Source organism: Clytia hemisphaerica, unplaced genomic scaffold (assembly GCF_902728285.1).
Source record: "Clytia hemisphaerica strain Z4C2 unplaced genomic scaffold, Clytia hemisphaerica genome assembly, whole genome shotgun sequence".
NCBI lineage: Eukaryota > Metazoa > Cnidaria > Hydrozoa > Leptothecata > Clytiidae > Clytia > Clytia hemisphaerica.
Genome location: NW_027104496.1, coordinates 532,307 through 548,798, shown reverse-complemented (window position 1 = coordinate 548,798; position 16,492 = coordinate 532,307). Strand labels below are relative to the sequence as shown.

The 16,492-nt window shown below is 33.8% G+C and overlaps 1 protein-coding gene across 1 annotated transcript; it reads right to left on the bottom strand.

Moving 5' to 3' along the window:
* Positions 1-488: 488 nt before the first annotated feature.
* On the bottom strand, positions 489-9,046 carry LOC136821677 (tyrosine aminotransferase-like). The gene is made up of 12 exons (XM_067077890.1): positions 8,849-9,046; positions 7,996-8,100; positions 7,432-7,499; positions 7,019-7,177; positions 6,090-6,228; positions 5,698-5,750; positions 5,338-5,420; positions 4,803-4,869; positions 4,075-4,203; positions 3,851-3,934; positions 2,321-2,419; positions 489-691 (listed from the first exon to the last, which is right to left on the bottom strand). The coding sequence occupies exons 1-12, from the start codon at positions 8,997-8,999 to the stop codon at positions 578-580; spliced, it is 1,251 nt and encodes a 416-aa protein (XP_066933991.1). The 5' UTR covers positions 9,000-9,046; the 3' UTR covers positions 489-577.
* Positions 9,047-16,492: the final 7,446 nt, after the last annotated feature.

The following is a 16,492-nucleotide window of genomic DNA, read 5'->3' as shown; positions in this document are numbered from 1 at the left end:
AAATTAGAAAAATAGAATGGGACAATAGATAGATAGAGACACAAGATGGTTCACTTACACTAAAAATATACATTACTACCTTTTTCTGGTCAAAAAAATATAAAAAATTCTCCTTATAAATAAAAAGATTGCTAAGTATAACAAAAGTCAGTAACAAAAAAAAATTTAAACTTGTCATTAAAAAAAAGTCATTCCAATTAAATACATGAGAGGTAAATTATATAAAACACAGTTAAAACTAAAATTTTAGCATATTTTCAACATACCTTTTACTAAGATACAATAACGAAAACTTTAGACGTTTTGGGCTATTTATAATAATAATTTTCAAAATCAATTATTCCAGAGAATAAAATTTGAGAAATTGTGATTAGAAAACATTTTCTTTTCTATATAAAAAGTATTAAGAAATCATATTCTCTCAAAGCCTACTAGAATAAACTTTTGAGTTGAAAACACAAGGAAACGTTTGCCACGCTTTCCCATATCTCAAAATTATGTACCGTTGTACCAAAGCTCAGTGAGCCTTAAACGACCAACGCCCGGCGCCCACATTGAACGCCCAATTGGCGCCCGACTATGAGATAGCGATGACTTCTTCACAAAACTCTTTGATGCGGCTACACGCTTCTTGGATCATATGCGGTGGAACGGTCAAAACGATTCTGAAGAAGTTTGGATATTTGAAACACTGAAAGAAAAGAAATTGTTAGAATTAATGAAAAAAAAGTTCGCTGGTGTAGAATACACCTTTTCGACCGTACCGCCAATTTCCGTGCGGGCATTTTTTAGTCCGTTTTACCACCCTAAAACCGTCCCAGTCTTTTTTTCGCACCTCGGCAAACAGTTACCATGATTCCTATCCTTGCAAAGTTAGATATTTTTTGTTTCAAAACACAAATTGTTTGCTGATTTTAAAACAATGAATGGTTAACCCTTTAAGTGCCACGGTCATTATTTCTAAGCTTTTTAAAGAAAATCGCTACTTCAAACTTTAAAGGCTTATATCTCCGGATCTAGAAAGAGTTAGAAGCTTATTTATGGCTCGTTGGATAGCTATAGTCCGCTGCGCGGACCTGCCTGAACGATAGAAAGGTGCCCAGTGGTAAAACTTCAAATTAATTCGCTGGAGGACAGAATTAAGTAAAGCAGGGCCAAATTTGGAGGTTCTTGGATCACTATCGTTGACCAAAAATGGTCAGAAACGGTCAAATCTAAAAAAAAGTGGATTTTTGTCAAATTTCTGAATTTTTTGACTTTTTGGCTTAAAATCTTGCTTGAAAAACTCGCTTTCGACTTTTTTGCTTGACCATGAAGCCCAATCCAATTCCTACGAGTTAGACCAAAAATGACGATTTTTAACTCAAACTGGGCATTATAGGAGGGCTTAGCCCTCCTACATAGACCATGTCTGATGTATACCTCATTGGCACTTAAATGGTTAAGGTAAAAGAAAGATACTACATCATATGTGGCGCATACAATACCAAAATTGCTAACGAGATAGGCGTAAAGCTTCCTCAACCACATTTAGAATCAAATGTTCCTCCGTCCTCAAAACGATGTATAGTAGAGAAAAACTTGCCAGTATGAGTATCTTGGTCAATGATGGTATGTTTTCATCATTTAAAGGTTTTGCTTTGTTTTTGATAGGTTGGCGAATGAAAAATTAACCCCGGCGAATTCTAGATTCTAGTCCAGCGGATTCTTATTAGACCTGATATTGTATTGATTAGCGTGCATACATGAAGATTAAGAAACGGTGTATTTCTTCTCAATACAAAAGTTTCTTGTTTACGCATTCATCGGTTGATTAGAAATTGTAACTTTCACTATAATCATCATAATCTATAACTTTATGTAACAAGCTTTACTTAAGTTAGTTAGTTTCCGCTTAAATATTGAGCATTCTTAATTGTGTAGAGAAACACAAAAAGATTAGCGTGAACATGTGCTTGAGGCGGCGAACCGAATTTTTATACCGGCGAATTGTAATTTTTTTTCTTGTCTTAAAACGGCGAAATTCGCCGTTCGCCAGGCCTAAGAAAGACCCATGATCATTCTTTCCATAAATAACACCATGTAAAAGGTTTATTGTTTATATGAGAGCTCAGTTAGGCACTGTATAGTGAGTTTATGTATTTGAGGTAAATCGAAGGAGATGGCATAAAGCAAAGTTGACATGTCACCATCCTTTTTTTCCAAATTCCTGGTTAGGCACTCTATAGCGAGTTTATGTAATCGAAGGAGAAGATATAAAGCAAAGTTGACATGTCGCCAAAATCGCTGTCCAGTTAGGCACTCTATAACTCGCTCTTACCGTTCCAGGCAGACAGAAAACTGATTTGTTGGCAAGTAATTGTTCGGTGAAATGTATATCACTCTCAATGGTGCCAAGTACTTCAGTGTCTATACCAACCTACAAATGATGGAAGAAAGATTTTAGTTATTTAAAAGGATATTAATTACTATAAGGTTAAATGAAAATTAGCCTGGATATCTAAGCTTGAAATTTCAGAAAGATAAACTTATACCGGGTGTCTCTGAAAAAACTTCCCCCTGTTTGATTCAAAATTGCGAAAAAGTGAAAAAATGTATTAGCTTGATTTTTTTGAAATCGTTTAGAGGAGGGTTTAAGTTAAATTTTGGTATATCAATCTTTAAAATTGCTTCATTAGATCAAAAGTTATGACAAAAAGAGTAAAAAAATTGTTTTCAAAAAGAGCGCAAAAAGATGAAAAAACAGGGTATCAAATTAGACAAGAAAACATTGTTTTAATTTTGAACTTCTGTGTATCTTATTTGTTTTATTATTCGTTTTTAATGATTTTATTGCTAATTTAGAGCTCCTTTTGGATTCATTAATGAGCATGAAGTTTAAACAAGCAACAAACTTTTATCAAAATTTTTCCAAAAGTTTCCAAAGCTTAGCGAGTCTATTTGAGTGGAGAAGAGAAAGTTTGAGTGTCTTTTTTTCTAACAAAAGATTTGATACCCTGTTTTTTCGTCTTTTTTCGCTCTTTTTGAAAAAAGATTTTTTACTCTTTTTGTCATAACTTTTGATCTAATGAAGCAATTTTAAAGTTTGATATACCAAAATTTAAATTAAACCCTCCTCTTAACGATTTCGAAAAAATCAAGCTAATATATTTTTTCACTTTTTCGCAATTTTGAATCAAACTGGGGGAAGTTTTTTCAGAGACACCCGGTACTTCAACATACAAAGCTCTGAAATTACAGCTTAGTCTCCCAAAAATGAAAGTACGAGTCCATGTTTCCAAAATTTTTCTAGTCAACCTTGGGCGACAAAACAGAAATCAATAAAAAGTAGCCTTTAGCAGATATTTAAACCCATTTAAATCATAGAGTCCATAAGCAAGTTTGCATCATAATCATTTACCACCTAGATATTCAGGCAAAATAAACGATGTACAAAACTGTCCGGCACAGCAGCCTGTTTCTCAATCATTAACAAATTTATAAAATTGGATGTGTCAGATTAAATAAAATAGACAGATTTGGGATAAAAATAAGCGGAATCTGATCGCTTTTTATTTTACAAAATTTGTTACTCGATTAATTACTCTAACTACATCGAGTTTTAGGGGCTAGATGGGAATCTTTGACCTCAAGCGAGAAAAAGTGAAGCCTTAAGATTTTTTGTATGACAATTCAATTTTGTCTTTTTTTTATTTTTGAGCTGCATATTTTGCGAAATCTAACGATAGGGTTTACTTTCAATCCGTTGTTTGGGTGGTAACCACGTGTTATGAATGGGAAATAAGTTCATTTCCCATCTAAAAGTCTCAAATCTAGCCCCTTCGGGACTTTGAAATCAATGTAATCTTACCATCATATACATAGCACCACGTGGCTGAATAGGTTCCAAACCATTGACTTTAGACAAACGGTCCATCGCTAATTTAGCATTGTCCTGTGAAAAGTAAAAGACAAGCTTTTGTTTTTCAATGAAGTCAATGTTTTTAATCAATTTTCACCATACCATCACCTTATAAGTCCTGGTGAAGTATTGATTACTCTGTGAAAAAACAAACAAACAACGATAAAATGTACCTCGATATATCGTAGATTTTCGTCGAACCATTCTTTCGGAGTTTCAGATAAGATTTTTGGTAAAGCTCCCTGTGTGACGGAATTTGCACCCAAAATACGAGTCGCCAGGTCATATAGTCCTTTTCGTACCTGCAGAGAATTACCGATCAAAATAAAAGCAAACTGGTAATGTTATCATCAATTTTACGAGTTAAGAAAAATTCTTTGGGCCGAAATTCGTGGGGGAGGGGTTTGAGTGGCGTCTAGGTTATACTTATATTCTCAGTCTGTTTGGAACAATTTGAGTCTTTAAATCTCATAGTAAATTTTGGTTTTTAAAATGTTGCAGGGAATTCCCCTTTTTACCAAATATTGTGGCTTTGATTGTATACTGGACATTACTCTCGGGTGCCAAGTTGAGGAGTGGGATTTTTTCGAAATTAAATAGCTGTAGGATGTGTTAAGAATGTCCTAGATAAAAGAATTTTGAAGATCAAGCCCTCAGAACAGTCAAGGTAAAAGAAAGAAGTTTCTCGAGCCAAAAAGCATCTAATCCTAAATAAGATATCATCGTATAAAAACTTTTGTTGCGAGCTCCCTTGCAGACACTAGTCCGTTTCCCCGGGATATGCTATTTTCCGCTAGCCAGGGGTGTCAAAAATATTTTTTCCCTTCCTGAAGAAGAAAATGAATTAGATTCGCATTATTCAAAATGGTTTTACTTTCACTTTCGTTTTTGTTGAACATACCTCTGCCAAAACGTCGTTTCGATCGTGTATCTGTATCCAACCAAGCCTCCAACCAGGTACTAAAAATCTGAAGGGAAATGATACAATAATTTGAATCTAAAATGAATTTAAACAATTCTACAAAATATTCTTCGGTTATACCAGATGCCTTCAATCCGTAATAATATGTGTCAGCTTACGGAATACCCCTGTGTCTGATATCTTTTTTGGATGGGGCTTTAAATTTTATTTTATTTATATAACACCCCTGTCTCACAGCAGTGGAGATAGAAATCTCCATCGAAACCCCAGTGAAGATAGAAGTTCTGTTGTTCCAAGCTCAAAAAATCCAGTGGGGATGGTTTTTTGGATTGCAATTTTTTTACATTTGAATTTCGAATGGGGATGAAATCAAGTCTATTTCCCAGTGGTAAGGTAAAATTGCAGGGTATTTATTTCCACCGGGGACGAAATTTTTGCCTAATTTCCCAGTGATGGGGGGTGTCCCAGAGAGTCTGGGACACAGGGGTGTTTTATACATACTATACTACCATACCTTTTCGAAATTGCACAACAAGATAAAATAGGTACGGTCGTGGTCAAACTTGCTAAGGGATAAAATGTCTCTCCGGAGAAAACCTAAAAAAAGAAATAGTTTGGACGAAATTTAGATTTTAACATTTTAACGTTTTTAAAATTTTTCCTTTTTTTTGGATCGGCTTAGCCAGAAGTGAAACAACATTTTCATAAATTGTCGCGAGAAACTCTTAACTCGTTTTCAAAATATTGCTATAGTAATTGATTTCAAGAGGAGTTCATAAAAAGTTTAGTTTATACAAGTAACACTTGAAGACTCAAGGGATTTAATCACCTTGGCAATGGTTTCGAAACGATGCAGTCGTTAGTACTAACTTACGGAATAAGCGTAAATTTCGTCCGCTAATATCGGAATTTTGTGTCTTTCAGCAACTAAAATATAAAAATTACGAATTCAGTACAACATATTTTACAGTAGAATACAGTCAAATTTTTCTAATTCAAGCCTCCATAATTCGAATCTTTCTCTAATTCGAAGAAAATTGACGGCCCCTTGAAGATCGAACTAGAGAATAATCGTTCATAAATTTATTTGCAACACAACGCATTTGCATATAAAATACCAAAATCATGTAAAAAAAACCAAATTATGTTAAAAAAACAAAACAGGTACAGACGAGTCTTTATATCTTTAATCTCTATTTCTCGAACAAATTTTCGTTACTTGTCGATATTCGAGTTATAGAGACTCGTCAACTGTAACATTCATACCTTCTAAGATATCAATAAGATGTTTGCGCGAGTAAACTGAACCGCAAGGGTTTGATGGATTTGTGACCAGAATGCATTTCGTTTTTTCATCGATTTGTGATTCCAAATTGTTCAGGTCGACTTCCCATTCTTTCTCAGGCTAAAAAGAAAATTGTTTAAATTGTATGTACTTGATAATTACATAGGTAAGCCCTATTCAATGCAGTTTTAGTCATGACTGGCTTTTTCCTTACAGAGGATGTTCGGTTCTGTATTGAGTGGTATAAGAGTCGTCTCGTTAGAACCTTCTTACGCTGTCGTTTATACTGCCACACAGTTTTTTTCGGATCAAATGCGTTAATCCGGCGTGAACCACTAGGGAACTAGGTCAGCGCACTCTCACCTCATCCACGATGTATTGTGGAATCGATTCCTAGCACAATCACCGACAGGCTTCTTGAGTTTCTGTCTACCAATTTCCTCTCACATGGAATGGGTTGGCCAAGTGAATCACAGCAACGAGTGGGAATCGAACCCCGACCTCCTGGACGGCAGTCAAAATTGATAACCACTACACTACTGCATTTGTAAAAGTTTATTGACAGTAACTGTTGTGCCTTTTAACACCTCTGTGCCACAGACTCGCTGCGACCCCCTAAACGCTTTTTTATCCCGTAATCCTGTAAAATGGGTTTCAATAAAAGGAAATATAGAGGTTAGTGCTCTATCCTCATTAGAGTCATTCTTGATTTTGATTTCCTTTAAAATCTACCGGATTTAACAGAGCCCTGCTACCATAAGTAAATGTCTGTTCAACAAAACTGCAACTACCACTCATATTAGCCTGTACTATTCCAAACAATGGGATATTTCTTCAGCGAAGGAGAGTCTGGTATACGGGCTATAGAGCATAAACATTTTGTCCGAAAAAAACAACACTTTATACTTACGAGTAAATTATAAAATCGGACATCGAGAGCGTTTGAAACACCAATTGTTTGATATAAGGAGAAACCAGGTCTAGGACAAACGATGTTGTCTCCAGCATTTGCCAGAGCTGACAGACAAATCTCGATGGCTCCTGAACACGCGGAGGTGATGATAATATCCTTTAAAAGCATTAAAAACACAAAAGTTTAAACAATAACAATAACATTTTGCGCGTCCGTTCTAGAAAATATAGTGAAATATTCTCGAATTGCGACCCTTTCCACAACGTGCTCTTTGGAAAATCTAAAAGTACCCTTAGGGTCCGCCGCCTACTTTGAGTGCACCACCCTCCGCAGTTTTTTCGTTTCTCGACTAAAAGATTTGCAATGTTTAAAATCCAAAAACAAAAAAAATAATGTCTATTAAATGATACCTTTTCCGTAAGTGGTGCGCCAGGGACAGACATATATTCTGCGATTGCTTTCCTTGCTTGCGTTTGACCTAACATACGGAAGTTAAGCGTGTTAATCTTTTCGGATATAAAAAATCTCGAATTATAAGTTTAAGCTCACCTACACAACAGGCTCCAATACTTGCAACTTGTAATCTTAAAGAGATAATAAAATGCTTTGAAATCTTCCGCGCTGTGGATTCCTCTTATGGAAATGAGCTAAACTTCCAAAGTAGAGATACACAAGTTACAAGTCTCTCCAATTCGAATCTTTCAATAATTCGAAATAAATACTGGTCCCCTCAGCTGAAAAGTGGTCTCTATAATTCGAATCTTTCTCTAATTTGAATGATTGTTTTTATTCTGTATATGTCTAGAACCCATTTTGACAAGTCTCAAATATTGATTTTGAAACACACACCTTAGACAAAAAGATTAGAATCTTTTGTTCAAGACCATAAACGAAATCTTTATGCCAAATACTCCATTATCTCCATAATATACTTAGTGTATATAAAATTAAAAAATTATAATAAAACCACTCACCTACTGCTGGAGCATATCCATTATTCTTATGCGAGCGTAGACTTTCTTCGATGGCTTTTAAAATATTGGGATGTGGTAGCAGGTTACCGAATATCGTTGGGTCGCCTTAAAATGAAAGGAAATCGATTTATTTTATCAGCGGCGATTTTCAGAAAACTCATCTCCATGTAGAGTGCGGAACCCAGTTGGCGTGATAACCCATTTGGCGTGAATTTGACTGACGCCAACTGGGTTCTGCACTCTATAGCAATAAAACCAAACTTGGACCCAGTCCCTTAGTACGCTTTTTTATGATTCTGAGATTCTGATAGCGCTCACGAAAGGTTGTATTATATCAAGTACATCAGTAAAATTAAAGAAGTGATGCAGAGCGAGGGCTCTGGGTACGAAATTGAGAAAAATATCTCTTAAAGATCATGCACGTGTGGTACATGTAAAACGAGAGAATTTTCGTAAGTCAAATCTTCGGTCCGTACAAAATATGAGGCCCCAAGCCAAGAAGCTCCCCGATGTGATGTCGTGATAGGGACTTTCTTTCGAGCGTGATTACATGATTTGAAAAATGTTTTTTTTCGTGTTTGCAAGATTAGAGGTCAAAACGTGATTCTGATTTGAAATTTATGAGCCGTGATGCGTGATTTGGACTTTGTTCAAAGAGATACGTGATTATCCAAGTTATTTGCTGATTTGCATAATCGTGATTAAAGACAAAAAAATTCGTGATTGATATCGTGATTAGAGTTACCGCTGGGGATGCCTCATACATCGAATGTTAAATGTTTTTCAAACCAATGTTATTCTTCTTTTTCAAATTACAACTCGCTGGAAGGATAATTCTAAACTATAAACATACCAATTGAGAGTGAGATAGTTGATAAATTAGGGTTAGGTTCGATTTTCATATTATCCACTATTCTTCGAATTGGATTGACTGTCCGTTTAGCCATGTCCGATGATTGGACAACCCATTTCCGCTTTCTAGAGTGTCCGTTACATAGTTCCATCCGGTCTTCACTGTTATTATTACTGTTACTTTTGAGAATCCATGTTTTTCGTTTTTATTTTATTCGTTTGTTGTTGTTGTTTGTTTTAAGTGAGTGTAGTTTTGTAGTTTTTTTACAATATTTTGTTGTTGTCGTTGTCTCTCTAGAAAAGAAGGTTGGAGTTTCATCAGATTTGATACACAATCAAATACACGTTTTTTTTTATAAGCAAAACGTTTATAAGGAACTCGAGGCTGAAAATGGTTCAAAAAATAAGGAATTGTTAAGGAACTGCTCAGGCTGAGAATAAGAAAATAAGTTTTAAGGAACAGTATTTTTGCAAATCCAAACTTAGCAGCTATGTAAATAAGGAACTCGATAAGGAACTTTGAGGCTGAAATTCTCCGTAAAAATAAGGAACTGCAGGCTCAGAGCAAAGTTTGTTTCTTTCCTTTAAAAAGAATGCTTTAGATATTTGAACATGATATCAATGACAAGTTTATGGATCTCTCCTGAAAATTTCACAAAAATTAATCTAGAGGAAAGGAAGTTATGATAGGAGTTCTTTACCTACCGTTTCTCTGGTAGGTTTCCTTACGAGAACCGGAATTTTAAGTACCGTTTTTTACGGGAAAGAGCAGTCGCTAAGATCAAAACAATGGAAAATTGTTTGGGCGCGTGCGCAGGCGACACTACTAAACGGTGTATTGTCCTCGTGATGTTTATTAAGGTCTAACAAGAAATATTCCAAAATGTACCAGATAAAATGTGACGCGTACAGTTGATGAAAAATGTCAGTCCGACCCGTTTTTTTATCTCTAATATGTTATATTAACCTGACATAATGTTGAGTGACCTACAGCAATCTTGAAATATAGTCTGTGCCATGAAAATATGATCATAACATTCAACTTACCTTCTAACCTACATTTTCAAACCAAAATCAACAATGAATATATACAATACATCTTAAACGTTATCATTCATAATTTACCAAGGCGATTTGAAACACAAATGCATGTAATCTTATTATCAAAATCAAAAACTTTTCTCAATTCTTAATAGCATCAAGTGGGAATTTCCCTAGCTACCTTTAAAATATTTGGCTCGAATAAAATAATCTAATTTGCAGACAGATGCAAAAAAGACGCCGTTTTCTTAAGAGGAACTCGGAGAAATATAGTGATCTTTGAATAAAGAATACCTATTTTAATTGGTTTATATATTTGTCAAATATATTGTATTAAATATATTTGACCGGGTAGCTCAGTCGGTAGAGCATTCGCCTTACAATCTAAGGGTTGTGGGTTCGATCCCCGGTCACCGCCAACTCAGCGGATGAGTAGCTTAGATTGGGGTAATCTGATCTAGGCGGTAAGTTACTGGGAGCTGAGGGTAGGTGTGGCGCTCCACCTCAACATTCGATCTCCCAGGTCTAGCGCAAATAGAAAAGGGGATAGACTCCCTCACTCCCGGCTCCGCCGACAGCCACCAGATGAATATACTTTACTTACTTTACTACAAATATATACCTATGCCTCAGAAACTTGACTATTTGAATATTGGTATTCTGAAATTCATTTTAGCGAGACTCAAAAGTCCCGAAAGAAGTATGATGACTGTGAATTAGGACGAATACCAATGGTCATTATGTAATCAACTGAACGACTGAAAAACGGAAAAAAGTTTCTAATTGGTCAAAAACCCCAAAAATGTTTACGTTTGAACCTCATAAACCTAGCTGGCATCAAATCATTTTGTGGTAAAAATGATAATATATAATGACTTGCGATAATTAGAGAACAAAGTCAAAGGTACACACTAAAAAAAGTTGAAGCTTATGGCAAATTGCATACAGAACCAAACAATATATTTTTTCGAAATCTCACATTTTCAGTTGGCGCTTGCATAATTATTCTCCAAATTTAACCAATCAAAACTTTCTCTTAAGTAATTATTTCATAAGGGAACATCAATCAAATACAGGTTTTTTTTAGAACAAATTATATAAGAACAGAAGGCTTCGATAGCCAAAATATTAAGAACAAGTTAAGAATATTTTAAGGCTTTGCAGACTCTTAGGCTTAAAACTCTGAAAGTTAAGAAGATCTTAAGACTTCAAAAGTTTTGGATGTTCTTATAAAAAAACATGTGTAGAAGGAATGCAAAACGTGCTTCCGTATCTAAGAGATAACAGTCCAAATAATTATTGATAATTTTGATTTGTCATAATTATTTAAGTAAATTTACTGCTTTGTTAAGTAAATGTCATGCTTCATGCTATTATAACTGTAGAATTTAAGCATGGAAATAACCATTTAGTTCATTCGTTCATCTAATAAATAAATATTATGATCGACATAGACTGAAGTCGTTGAAAATGCGTGTAGCGAAATTTAGTTTTTAGGATCCTTTTCTACATTCTTCCAGCGTAAACTACCTCGTAAACTGAAAATATAAATGAAACAAAACTGAAAATATAAATGAAACCATAGAACTTCAGTATAATTTCATATTAATGAAAGAAGAAAGATTTATACATCAGAATTAGTAATATTTTATCCATTTCTAAAGTGTCTTAAAAATAAAATAAAATAAAATCAAAAACCAAAATTTGAATGAATCATGATTTTTTAAAAAGGTTAGAAATAGAACAAAATACTTTAAAGTTATATTATTAATAAATGAAAGGAAATGCCTCACTTCTTGACAGCTCTTCTGATCGACTATATCGAAGCTGTGAGACATGACTGAGAATTCAAATAAACGCAATTCTTGTTTGCCCTGGAAAGTGTTTCTTCTTATTCAGATACACATGTTTTTATAAGAACAAACTATATAAGAACATAAGGCTTCGGTGGCCAAAATGTTATGATTTTAAGAACATTTTAAGGCTTCCCAGACTCTAAATCACCCAATTTCTTAGGAAAATGGACCAAAATACATTAAAAATGGGGAAAATAAGAATATTTTTAGGCTAAAAACTCAAAAAGTCAGAACACCTGAAGGCTTCAAAAATTTTGAATGTTCTTATAAAAAAGATTTCCTCCAGACTTTTTTAGTTGGAAAACACCTAACCTAGATAGAATCATCTAAATAAAGAAAAATCAGCTCACTTATGAATAGGATTAAAGTCGATTCCATAATCTCATGATTAAAACTACCAAGCTTTTTTACACTGTTTTATAGTAAGCCACAATTTGACTCAACTGCATGCAACACTACACAACATAGAGAGGTCTGATAAAAAAGTCTTTTTAAACAGTTATTTCCCAGTACAAAGAGAAAAAGATAGTTCTAATGCTCCTAATCCAATCACTGGCATTTGGGTGAGAGAGAGGAAAAGACATTAATATCATAATACCACAATAATAAGGTTCTATTGTTTGAGAAATATTTAATCGCACTGCAGACAGGAGTGGATTTTTATTCGAAATTCCTCACGTCTCTACTTTGCCCTGTTTTGCAAATCAAGTATAGTATAGAGGGCAGCAACAAGGAAACTTGTCAGCAATAAACCGCTAATCGTGATGAATAAACAGAATCAGATCTTTCCTGATCATTAAAAAACTGACAGATTTATAGACCTTCTTTGTAATTAAATCAAAATAATTTGAGCCAAAACATGTTAGTATTCTAATAGAAACTTTTATTAAAAATGTACAACTCCTGTTTGCCTATCTTTTCCATATTTACCCAAGCCCTTCTTCAATTAAGAAATCCAAAATTTAGTATTTCTTATTTATCAAAGTATCTTTTAAAACTTATAAATAATAATTTATATCAATCCAGAGTCTACTCAAAGAATTTTGAAAATTTGTCATCCAAGAACTCTCATTTTCCTCATCTTTCTGTTTCTCAACAACTCGAAAATATATTATTCAAGATTTTTTCACTAACATTCTTTTAATAATTCATTACATGTTACCTCATATTATATAAATAGTCTCTTCTTTCAATGAATAATCACATTTTTTCCTGAAACATTATCAAAAAGGAGACAATCACCCAACTACATTTTCTCATGTATTCTCAATTTAACAATTTGTTATAACCAGTTGGATTTTTAATATACCCATATAAGTAAATACATGGAATAAATCATTAAAAAGTGAATTGTGAACTATAAATTTTCTACCGAGATCTTGTTACTATCAGCTAGCTTTAATTTAGAAAAAGAACATCAATTGTATCTTGTAATCTACAAAAAGCACCTTATCAATGGTACATGTGAGCAGGGGACATGAAATAAACTTTTTAATATCAACAGATTAACATTTTCTAAGTTTCTAAATCAGTTACATAAAATAATCTTCTGAGCCATGCTTTTAAATAAAAAAACATACTGAGGTAGATATATCATTCCTCATTCCTAATTTTCACCAGAGTGGTGTTTCTTAATTTCATAGATGACCTTTACATCAACATAAAGCACTAGTTAAATCTTGCTATTAAATTCAAAATACAATTTCATTTAAGCTTTTACTCTGTTTTACTAGTAAAATTTTTTGAATTAGATGTCATTTAAATTATCAAAAGTCTGATTGATTAGAATTACAGAACACTGTTCTGGTTAATAAAATAACAAACTGTGTTTTGTTTTTCTCATTCTATATCCATTCAAGGGAAATAGATATTTTCAAATAAAAACAAACAAAATGTTCAAAAAGATAGTAAAAGAATCTAATCTCTAAGAATATTGAGCAAAGTTGAGCAAATTAGAATCTCAATTCTTTCCTATACTTGATCATACTTAACTGAAATTAACCAGTCAAGCATTTTTGACTTGATGAATAACTTTTGTGAAACTAATTTTTTCTTAAGTGACTTGAAATTCTCATTAAAAACTGTAGGACCTAGGAAAAATTGCATAAAAAATATGAGAAGAAAAAATTAATGATAACTTATAATAAATCAGCATTAATGTGTTATTGTTTTAATGCTGGAGTTTTTAATTAATCAACATGACATTGTGATTAGCAAAAATTCTATAGCAATTTGATTGTGTTCAATTAAGTTCGATTAATTCAATTGCAATTTTATTTGTTTGAAGTTATTCAATTGGCACCAATCCCGTAACTTTGTGTAATGCCAAGATACCTTGTCTAATTCCTTCAATTTGATTGTGTTCAATCAGTGCATCACAAACAGCCATATAAACAAAACTCAACATTCTCACAAAAGTTGTCTTTTTGATTTCCCAAACATTCGTCTAAAGCGTTCACTTCCACAATAATTTATGTAATTGCAATTTCGGTCAGTCCATAGTCGGCTTCAACATATGCACATGTTTTTATTTACGTGTCTACTAAAACAATCCGGGGGTAAGTGGCGAAGCAACACAGCAGATTATTCGTAAAGTAAAGAAATATCTTTTGGCATTGACAATCAAATATAATATATTATATTATATTTCCTTAATTCAAAATCAAAAGTTCATTTTTCATTCGCGAAAAATAAAAAAAATCAAAATAATGAATTAATATTACATACTAAGATGCCCCTGTCTTTTACTCTCGTTTAATTTCCGATCTCGGAACGTGCAAAACGCCCGTTCGCCCAATATCCACCCAATCAGCTTAAATTCACTTTGATTGTCCTTTGACTTTCAAAAAATAGTATTTAAAAATCATGAATTTATAATAATTACAAAAAAAAAAAGTTTGATACTTCATTAGTGAAATATTCAATAAATTCCTAGTTTCAATTTTCAGTGGGCGTTTTTCTAGTGCTTCGTTTATCGCGCAATTTTTGCATCACACAAACTTTCTCAGTCGCTCGTAATAATTATGCATTGCCAAATTTGGTTCTCCTTTGTCAAGTCAGGATCGATGGTGACGTCACCTAAGCATAAAAAAAAAAGGATTTTGTCAGTTTTATGCATATATTAATTAATTGCGAGGTATTCTATTCGCCGCGCGAGCGCACTTTTCGTAGACTAGTCGGAATACTTTCTTTTACTCGCGGGATTGATGGTAACTTTCATCTTCGTTATTTTTAAAATGAAGCACGCCCGAAAAAAAACGAAACTTCAGAAAGTTGCGTATTTCCAGTGAGTAAACGATTCTGACATTTAACAAAATTGATGATAATGATTTTTTTTCTGTCAGGCAAATGTCTCGTATTGGGGGTTGGGGGTTGACCCCTAAGCCTACGGGAGATTGAAGCGTTTGGGTAAACGAGACAAAACTCCAAAAAAGTTGGTGTTTTGAAGCGCTTCCGTGCGATCGAAATATCGCTGTTTGTGACGCACTGTCAATTAAGTTTGATTAATTCAATTGTAATTTTATTTGTTTGAAGTTATTCAATTGGCACCAATCCTGTAACTTTGTGTAATGCCAACATACCTTGTGTAATTCCTTCATAGCAAATTTCTGGTGCTTTTTTTCAAAACCTATTTTCATGAATAATGCCTAAAAAACCTGAAAAAGATTTTTTTTCAAGAGTTTTCCTCATTATTTAGTCATATGTATTGGAAAATCCATAAAATTTGCTCTATTTTCTTACCAAGTATTGGAAAATCCAAGATTTTCCCATAAAAGATCTTGAATGTTACGGAAATCCTGAAGTTTTTCAAAAGTAAATTGTTGCGGAAAATCCATGTCGTCCACAAGGGGGTAAGTAAGTTAGTATTTATTTTACTTACCTTTTTAACACATCTGAAAATGATACAAGAGGCGGAATCAACAAAATAAAAAGGAAGGAGACCGCCTTATAGCTAAGCTAATCAAAAAAAGATGCGGCCACCTAAGTGCCGAAAAAATTGAAGCAATAAAAAATAGTAGAATAAATTTTTGCTTTCTTGGTTGGGGAGGGGGTGTGCTCAGTATTTCCCAAACCAGTGAGTGAAGGCAAGAGATTTAATGAAATCATAATCAGAAGTCATAATCAGGTTATATCAGGGTATGATCGCTGTAAACAATTCCATTGTGTTATGCAGGTCTTAGTAAATGATTTGTTACCAAAAGTTATAGTGTTAAAGGAAGGAACAAAGAGAACAAAAAGAAGTTTCAATTTTGCTCCACTGGGGTAACGGACTATAACTTGAACCGCCCAATGTAGCTATGTGGAGTAACTTTTTTATTCAATAGACTACTACCGTCAGTCTGAGAAATCCTTCTAATTGCACGCTTAACTTCCGCAGGCGTAAACTTTTAAATGCGCACTTATCATAGTCCGCCCGAGTCCACCCATGTGCAATTGCACGCTTAATTTTCCGCCCTGCTTGAAGAAGCTTGAGCAATATAGTGGGGCTTACTTTTTTAAAAACGGATGGAACCATGGTCAAACGGACAAAAACTGATTTTTGAATTGGAATCTTCGTAAAATTTTGCGTAAAATTGACCAAGCATTCCAGATTTTTTTCCGAGAAAACTCGAGGAAAATCGTCAATTTTGAATTCGCACAAACGAAAAGTGTTTTCATTTCTTTTCTAATAACTTGTAAATGATGTATCTCAATGTAAGCAATGATTATAATACTGATTTAGATTATTTGGAACATGAAATTGATAG